General features: G+C 40.7%; 1 protein-coding gene across 2 annotated transcripts; it reads left to right on the forward strand.

The window, feature by feature from the left end:
• The first annotated feature begins 264 nt into the window (after window positions 1-264).
• Window positions 265-8,424, forward strand: LOC139421701 (NLR family CARD domain-containing protein 3-like). 2 transcript variants are annotated; one of them, XM_071172808.1, is made up of 8 exons: window positions 265-347; window positions 627-711; window positions 841-1,069; window positions 1,455-3,261; window positions 3,542-3,715; window positions 6,967-7,140; window positions 7,317-7,363; window positions 7,895-8,424. In XM_071172808.1, exons 1-8 carry the CDS (start codon window positions 280-282, stop codon window positions 8,422-8,424), a joined length of 3,114 nt encoding a protein of 1,037 aa, XP_071028909.1. In that variant the 5' UTR covers window positions 265-279. The 2 variants fall into 2 exon arrangements, with proteins under 2 accessions (XP_071028909.1, XP_071028910.1); XM_071172809.1 differs by having other exon boundaries at window positions 1,461-3,261.
• The last annotated feature ends 474 nt before the right edge of the window (window positions 8,425-8,898 follow it).

Raw genomic sequence — 8,898 nt, forward strand, 5'->3', positions numbered from 1 at the left:
TTTAAACAAATACTGTTATAAATATGTCTGTCATTGAACAACACCATGCCGTGATTAGATAGTGAGAAAACACAACAATCTCTTAACTTATTTATTTAAACAATAAAAGCTAATTTACGAACATTTCTGAAAAGTGATATATAGCATTTTGGAATGAAACTCTTCTTCTGTTTCCCCATCTGAGCTCAGAGTAGATGAGAGATGTAATGTTTGTCTCTGTTGTGTTGAAGCCCGATCAAGCAGGAGCGACCAGCCTCCCCTGTTCCCAGCGATGTATCCATGAAGAGTGACTGGTCTTTGGATCATTCTATAGTGTTTAGAGGGGGAGACTTTTCTACTGAACAAAGGTAAGAAGAACTCATGGGTCAGTGAGTTAAACAACACCGTCTCTAGTCATTTCTCCTCTCCCATTTTCCCATTTATTGTTGTTGTTTTCATAATCCATAGGCTAATCATTTTGTCCATTTTCATAGTCCTAAAACAATATTAAACAAACACAACATTCCCTCCCTGTGTGTGTGTGTGTGTGTGTGTGTGTGTGTGTGTGTGTGTGTGTGTGTGTGTGTGTGTGTGTGTGTGTGTGTACTCCCTGGATGAGGAGATGTAATCTCATGTTTTGTCCACAGAAACCAACAGGGGAGATCAGAGTCAGAGATTCTCAGTGGTCAGTCTTTCCAGAGTCATCAAACAGACCTGGCCTCCATATTCAGTGTATGTGGTCCTGTTATGTACATTTCTTTTTGTTTACCTCAAGTAAAGTTGATCTGTCAAACATTCATTAATGTGTTAATGAGACAGCATTTATTCTCTTGCTTAACTTATTTACTTGATTTATTTCAGTTGCTTGAAGAGAAAATTATGACATTTGTGAAGAACGAGCTGAAGATGTTCAAGAGGATTCTTAGTCCAGAACTCCCAGAAGGCTTTGAGAGTCAGAAGCAGGATAAGGAAGTGGTGGATGCTGAAGATGAGAAGCAGGAGAGCAGTGCCAGAGAGGGGGCTCTGAAGATCACACTACACATCCTGAGGAAAATGAACCAGAAGGAGCTTGCTGACACACTGGAGAAATGTAAGATCTGTCTGCCTCATGTTGAATGCTGTTTTATAACATTTAAAAGCTGTAGCTAAAGTACAGCTAAAGTAGCTGTGTAACTCAATGATATTGTAGCAGCCTTAACACAACACCTAGTGACCTCATCAAGTAGCAGCAGGGATGTGTTGTGGTGATTCATTTAGAGAAAGAGAGACAACATTAATAATACCATCAATAATACCAATAATAATATAATCAGTCACATCAGTCTGTAATGCAAACATTTACAAATGAAAACATTTACACATTTTTACAGTCAGTTAAGGGAATAAATTATTATAATGTAAAACTTTATAACAGTCCTACAATACTGTAGAAAATAAAACAGACGTAATATTAATATCCTCTGTGTTATTTCTTCATTCAGATGAGCTTGCTGTGATTTTACAACGTGAACTCAAATCTAATCTAAAGAAGAAGTTTCAATGTGTATTTGAGGGAATCGCTAAACAAGGAAACCCAACACTTCTCAATAAGATCTACACAGAGCTCTACATCACAGAGGGTGGAACAGGAGAGGTCAATAATGAACATGAGCTGAGACAGATTGAGACAACAACCAGGAAACAAGCAAGACCAGAGACTGCAATCAAATGTAATGACATCTTCAAACCCTTAACTGGACAAGACAAAATGATCAGAACTGTGCTGACAAAGGGAGTCGCTGGCATTGGAAAAACAGTCTCTGTGCAGAAGTTCATTCTGGACTGGGCTGAAGGAAAAGCAAATCAGGATGTCCAATTTGTAGTTTCATTTCCTTTCCGGGAGCTGAATTTGATGAAAGAGGACAAACACACTTTCATTGAACTTCTTAATCACTTCTCAATGGAAACCAAACAATCAGGAATCTCCATTTTCAACAAGTACAAAGTTCTGTTCATCTTTGATGGTCTGGATGAGTGCCGACTGCCCCTAGACTTCCAGAAGAACAAGATCTGTTGGGACGTCACAGAGAGAACCTCTGTGGATGTTCTGCTGACAAATCTCATCAAGGGAAATCTGCTTCCCTCTGCTCTCCTCTGGATAACTACCCGACCTGCAGCAGCCAATAAGATCCCTTCAGGGTGTGTTGACCAGGTGACAGAGGTACGAGGGTTCAATGACCCACAGAAGGAGGAGTACTTCAGTAAGAGATTCAGTGATGACGACCTGGCCAACAGAATTATCTCACACATAAAGACATCAAGGAGCCTCCACATCATGTGCCACATTCCAGTCTTTTGTTGGATTTCTGCAACAGTCCTTGAACACATGCTGAAACATAAGAGAGAAGAGATGCCCAAGACTCTGACTGAGATGTACACACACCTTGTGGTGTTTCATACCAAACAGAAGAATGAAAAGTATCCTGGGAAAGAAGAGACAGGTCCACACTGGAATAAAGAGAGCATTCTGTCACTGGGAAAACTGGCTTTTCAACAGCTTGTGAATGGCAATCTGATTTTCTATGAAGAAGACCTGAAAGAGGCTGGCATTGATGTCAATGAAGCCTCAGTGTACTCAGGATTGTGCACACAGCTCTTTAAAGAGGAATGTGGGCTGTACCAGGACAAGGTGTACTGCTTTGTGCATCTGAGCATTCAGGAGTTTCTGGCTGCTGTATATGTGTTCCTCTCATTCATCAACAACAATGAGAATCTAATGGACGAACCTCAATCAATGTTCAGATACTTTTTGTCGCTCTTCAGAGAGAAGCCTAAAGTTACTGAAGTTACTTTCTACAAGAGTGCTGTGGATAAAGCCTTACAAAGTCAGACAGGAAATATGGACCTGTTCCTCCGCTTCCTTCTGGGCCTCTCAATGGAGTCCAATCATAAGCACTTACGAGGTCTACTGACAAATACAAGAAGCAGCTCACAGAGTCATGAAGAAACAGTCAAGTACATCAAGGAGAAGATCGGGGAGAATCCCTCTCCAGAGAGGAGCATCAATCTGTTCCACTGTCTGAATGAACTGAATGACCCTTCTCTAGTGGAGGAGATCCAATTCTACCTGAGATCAGGAAGTCTCTCAGAACCCAACCTGTCCCCTGCACAGTGGTCAGCTCTGGTCTTTGTGTTGCTGACTTCAGAAAAGGAGCTGGATGTGTTTGACCTGAAGAAATACTCCAGATCAGAGGAAGGTCTTCTGAGGCTGCTGCCAGTGGTCAAAGCCTCCAGAGCTGCTCTGTGAGTAAATAAAATGACATATCAGAACTAATCATCAGGAAGAAATATTCAGTTTAGAGAAAAATATGTATTACAATATTTACATAATATTAATTTGAATAACTTATTGAATAAATGCATTGATTTTCACATTAGTATTACATTATGACCATACAATTCTAGGAGACAGAAGATTAATATATATGTTGTTTGAGAGAATAAACCAAATGCATCTGCCATTGTCCTTCAACACTACTGGTGTTAAATTAACATCATGAAGTCATGATGATCTCTTTGTCAGGCTGTCAGACTGTGGAGTCACAGAGGAAGGCTGTGCTTCTCTGGTCTCAGCTCTGAGGTCAAACCCCTCACACCTGAGACAGCTGGACCTGAGTAACAACGACCTGAAGGATTCAGGAGTGAAGCTGCTCTCTGCTGGACTGGGGAATCCCCACTGTAAACTGGAGACTCTGAGGTCAGTATTCCTGTAGTTGGTCAACAAGTGATAACTGTTCACCAGATCCACATGTGTTTACCAGACACACATAGTCCTCACAATATGTGTTTGGACAGTGAAGCTAGTGCCCCTAGCTTTAAGAGGTTAATTTAATCTTTAAAATGGTGCATAATACTTGTATGTTTGAGAAATTAGATTTCTGAGATTTCTGTTGATTTGCATTTGGCGCCCTGCAATTTACCTGTTAAGGATATGGCAGACATATGCCCCCTTTGGAGAGATTGGGTACCCCTAGTAAACTGAAAAAAAAATCTGTCAAAAATTGCTAATATATGCAAATAAAAATTATTATTGGATAGAAAACACTCTAAAGATTCTAAAACCGTTGGAATTATGTCTGTAAGTATAGCAGAACTCACAGGGCAGGCATTCTTCCAAACTAGTTTTTGTGGCCATGAAAGTTGGAGCAACTTTGACGTCATGGCCCCCACCCTTCCCAACCAGTTATGATTCTGGGGAGACTTTCTATCTCTTCCGCCAGATGTCCTCTTTCAGTAGAGCTTTGAATCGTTCAAGAATTGACCCTATGGGAGTGAAATTAGTGCGTGCCACGAGAAAATAGGCTGTGCGTAGGGGCGCGAATTGGTCCCAGCCATTCCTTTGTTCCAGCACTCAAGAGAAGGGCAGACGATGGCCGATTGAATTGAAGTTTGTTTTGCGTGTCTAAAACATCATAAAGCTTGCTTCTGCACTTAGTTTGACCTGTTTAGTCGACATATAATATGTAATTTTGAAGTTTTGATGCGCAACTTTTCCGGACCAGAGGACGTTTTGGGTGCATTTCAGCTGTTATTAGCAGTAGCTAATACAAAGACGCAAGACTTGAAACCAAACGATGTATTGGGTAAGTATGAAGCCTTCCAGAACATTCTGAACGAAGACCATCGAAGGTAAGGGAATATTTATGCTTAAATCTGTGTTTCTGTTGACTCCAACATTACGTAGAAATGTAGCTTGGAACTGAGCGCTGTCTCAGCATATGGAATAGTGTGCGATTTCTGTAACGTTAAAAATAAATCTAACACAGCGGTTGCATAAAGAAGCAGTGTATCTTTCTAACTATATGTAGAACATGTATATTTAGTCAAAGTTTATGATGTCTATTTACGTTATCTTGCCGCGCTACCTAGATTTCCTGCGGGCATTTTTGAGTAATTTCTGAACGTGAACTCACTGTAAATGGACATTTATGGATATAAATGGCATATTATTGAAAAAAAAAAATGTACTGTGTAACATGTCCTATTACTGTCATCTGATGAAGATTTTCAAAAGGTTAGTGAGCGATTTATTTTTTAATCCTGCGTTTGTTGATTGCATGTTTTGGCTATTCAAATGAGCTGTGTCTGGTGGTGGTTTGACATATATATGTGCTATGTTTTCGCCGTAAAACATTTTAGAAATCTGACTTGCTGGCTAGATGAACAAGGTGTTTATCTTTCATTTGAGCTATTGGACTTGTTAATGTGTGGAGGTTAAATATTTTTAAGAATATTTTTGCGTTCCATGCGCCGCCGTTTCAGCTGAACGTGGGAGGGTTGATTCCCAATTGGGAACCAATATCGTAGACAGGTTAATTGACTGTTGGCGCTAGCGGAACCCCAGTCCTAGACAGGTTCAAGAAAAGTGGTAGATTGATAAGTTCATGTTTTAAGTATCCCTATATTTCTGTTATTACGGTGCTATCACTCTGTTATTAATACGCCTGGGAGTCTCAGTGTTGATGGACCTGGCCTGAATGTCATGGTAACCATGGTAACCATGTATTGTGGTAATACGGTGGAGTAAACGTTGTTCAACTGGAACATTGTGTCATTTTGAGTGAACACTGTTTACTCAATACAATCTACATCTGATACCTGTTAGAGTTGCGTAAATTCGAATCTGGTATCAGGATAAATATAACAATGAGTCACCGATTTTATACTATGTATTTTTATTAGCTAAGTAATAAATGGCAAATGCAACTTTCGTATATACAGGCTCACTGTAATACCACGCAGGGCAGAACAGAGAACTGACAAGATGTATGTAAACAGTATTCTTATACTGTGGTAGACATTGTTCCAACCCGTCTGTTGGCCTATCACAGTAGAGGCTGGGCGTGGTTTAAACTTGCTCATCCTATCCCAGGCGCTCAGGCGGGTCCCCGCCTCTTGGCGCTTCTTGGAGTCCTCCCTCCGTCGATGTATAGATCCTTACTGTTCTGGTAGCCTAGTTAGAACAGTTGCTCAGTTCCTGCTATTGTGTTGTTCAGTATTTTTCCATCTCAGTTAAACCTTGTGATGAAAACCCCTCCCTATCACAACTTTGTAAGATACAGCAAGTCACACCATGTGCTCAATATTGCTACATACAAACACAAGGACAAAGCATCTACTGGGCTGTTATCTACATTTTTGCAACATGCAGGTCACACCATGTTACTCAGTTCTTGTCACAAACAAACAGGCAAGTAGCAAGCAGTTGTTTAATCTCCAGTGCACAAATGCAGACACCTCATCAGATAATATTTAATCATATATATGCTAATGGCTATAATGTAAAATACAGAATCCAACTGTATACTCAATACAATCTAAATCTGATACCTCACTGTCTAAATAGATATGGTGTGGACTGTTTACTCAATACAATCTAAATCTGATACCTCACTGTCTAAATAGATATGGTGTGGACTGTATACTCAATACAATCTAAATCTGATACCTCACTGTCTAAATAGATATGGTGTGGACTGTATACTCAATACAATCTAAATCTGATACCTCACTGTCTAAATAGATATGGTGTGGACTGTATACTCAATACAATCTAAATCTGATACCTCACTGTCTAAATAGATATGGTGTGGACTGTAAACTCAATACAATCTAAATCTGATACCTCATTGTCTAAATAGATATGGTGTGGACTGTATACTCAATACAATCTAAATCTGATACCTCACTGTCTAAATAGATATGGTGTGGACTGTTTACTCAATACGTCTGGTCTGGTCAGTCTACTCAAATATTTGTACTATACATTTTTGTACAAGAAATACTTTGATAATTTGTAATTTATAATAATGAGACATTATTTTACGAATAGATATGGCAGGTTTCAGGACAATGATATATCTGAATATGTTGAAAAAAAATATACTGCCACTATTTTCACCACCAAAGAATATCAGTGTGATTTTAATATGATCTGACTCTTTGCAGGCTGTCAGGCTGTCTAGTCACAGAGGAAGGCTGTGCTTCTCTGGTCTCAGCTCTGGAGTCAAACCCCTCACACCTGAGAGAGCTGGACCTGAGCTACAATCACCCAGGAGACTCAGGAGTCAGACTGCTCTCTGCTGGACTGGAGGATCCACACTGCAGACTGGAGAAACTCAAGTATGTAGAGGGTTTATGTCAATGTTCATATCAGACATGTTGACTTATCAGGCTAGTTAAGACAAACATTCTGACCACCACTTGGACAAAGTATGTGTGTGTGTGTGTGTGTGTGTGTGTGAGTGAGTTCAGGTGTATCCCTCAATGACTGTCTGTTCTTCTGTTTACTGTTACAGTGTGGAACATGGTGGAGAGAACACAATGAAACCTGGACTTAGAAAATGTGAGTGTTGACTGCTGTGAAGAATATGACTAAGAATAAGTCTTAATTCAAGTTAAGTCAAAATCAAAGACCACCATCATTACTTACTTGGTCATATTAAATATCAGCTGTAGTTCTACATAAGCAGAAATCAGGGACACCAAAGTTTACAAAGAGTTGATTTGACAGTGTGTGTGTGTGTGTGTGTGTTTGTGTGTGTGTGTGTGTGTGTGTGTGTGTGTGTGGCACCTTCGTGTTACATTAGAAATGTGTGTGTATTCATGATGCACACAGGTGTGTGTGTGTGTGTGTGTGTGTGTGTGTGTGTGTGTGTGTGTGTCTGTGTGTGTGTGTGTGTGTGTAATTATTGTGAATAAGTGTGTTTTATATTACCATACAGTATAACATATGATCATTCAACAAGTCTCAAGTTACCTTAACTTCTCATTTTTATACTTAGAAACATGAATTAAATGAATTAGTGAAAAGTGAGTTAACATTCTAATGTGAATGATGATGATTTCTAATATTGTGTCTGGTTTCATCCATCAGATGTCTGTGATCTCACACTGGACCCAAACACAGTAAACAGACGCCTCTCTCTGTCTGAGGAGAACAGAAAGGTGACATGGAGGACAGAGGAGCAGCCGTATCCTGATCACCCAGAGAGATTTGAGGACTGGGGACAGGTGCTGTGTAGAGAGGGTCTGACTGGGCGCTGTTACTGGGAGGTAGAGTGGAGTGGGAGAGGGGCTGGAATAGGAGTGACATATAAAGGAATCAACAGGACAGGAAAGGGAGATGACTGTTGTCTTGGATGTAATGACAAGTCTTGGAGTTTGATCTGCTCTGACAACAGTTACTCTGCCTGGCACAATAATAATCCCACTACCATAGACGTCCCCTCCTCCAGCTCCTACAGAGTAGGAGTGTATCTGGACTGGCCAGCCGGCACTCTGTCCTTCTATAGAGCCTCCTCTGACACACTGACCCACCTGATCACATTCACCTCCACGTTCCCTGAGGCCCTCTATCCTGGGTTTGGGGTTTCTTTTGATGGCGACTCAGTGTCCCTGAAATAATAATAAATAAATAATAATAATATATACACACACACACACACTGGACTGAAACACACAGGACACACACACATACACTTGACTGAAACACACTGGACACACACACTGGACAGACACACACACACAAACACACACTTGACTGAAACACACAGGACACACACACTGGACAGACACACACACACACACACACACACACTGGACTGAAACACACTGGACACACACACTGGACAGACACACACACACACTGGACTGAAACACACTGGACACACACACTAGACAGACACACACACACACCGGACTGAAACACACTGGACACAAACACAAACTGGACACACACACACACACACTGGACACACACATTGGAAACACACACACACACACAGGACACACACACACAGAAAACACACACACACACACACACAGATACTGGACACACACACACACAGGACACACACACACACACTGAACAAACACACT

Source organism: Oncorhynchus clarkii, chromosome 12, assembly GCF_045791955.1.
Source record: "Oncorhynchus clarkii lewisi isolate Uvic-CL-2024 chromosome 12, UVic_Ocla_1.0, whole genome shotgun sequence".
In the NCBI taxonomy this organism is placed as follows: domain Eukaryota; kingdom Metazoa; phylum Chordata; class Actinopteri; order Salmoniformes; family Salmonidae; genus Oncorhynchus; species Oncorhynchus clarkii.

Coding starts and splice junctions, on each gene's coding strand:
- LOC139421701 (XM_071172808.1), top strand. CDS start 280: ATGAAGAGTGACTGGTCTTTGGATCATTCTATAGTGTTTAGAGGGGGA. Junction 3,716..6,966: donor TGTAAACTGGAGACTCTGAG/GTCAGTATTCCT, acceptor GACTCTTTGCAG/GCTGTCAGGCTGTCTAGTCA. Junction 7,364..7,894: donor GAAACCTGGACTTAGAAAAT/GTGAGTGTTGAC, acceptor TTCATCCATCAG/ATGTCTGTGATCTCACACTG.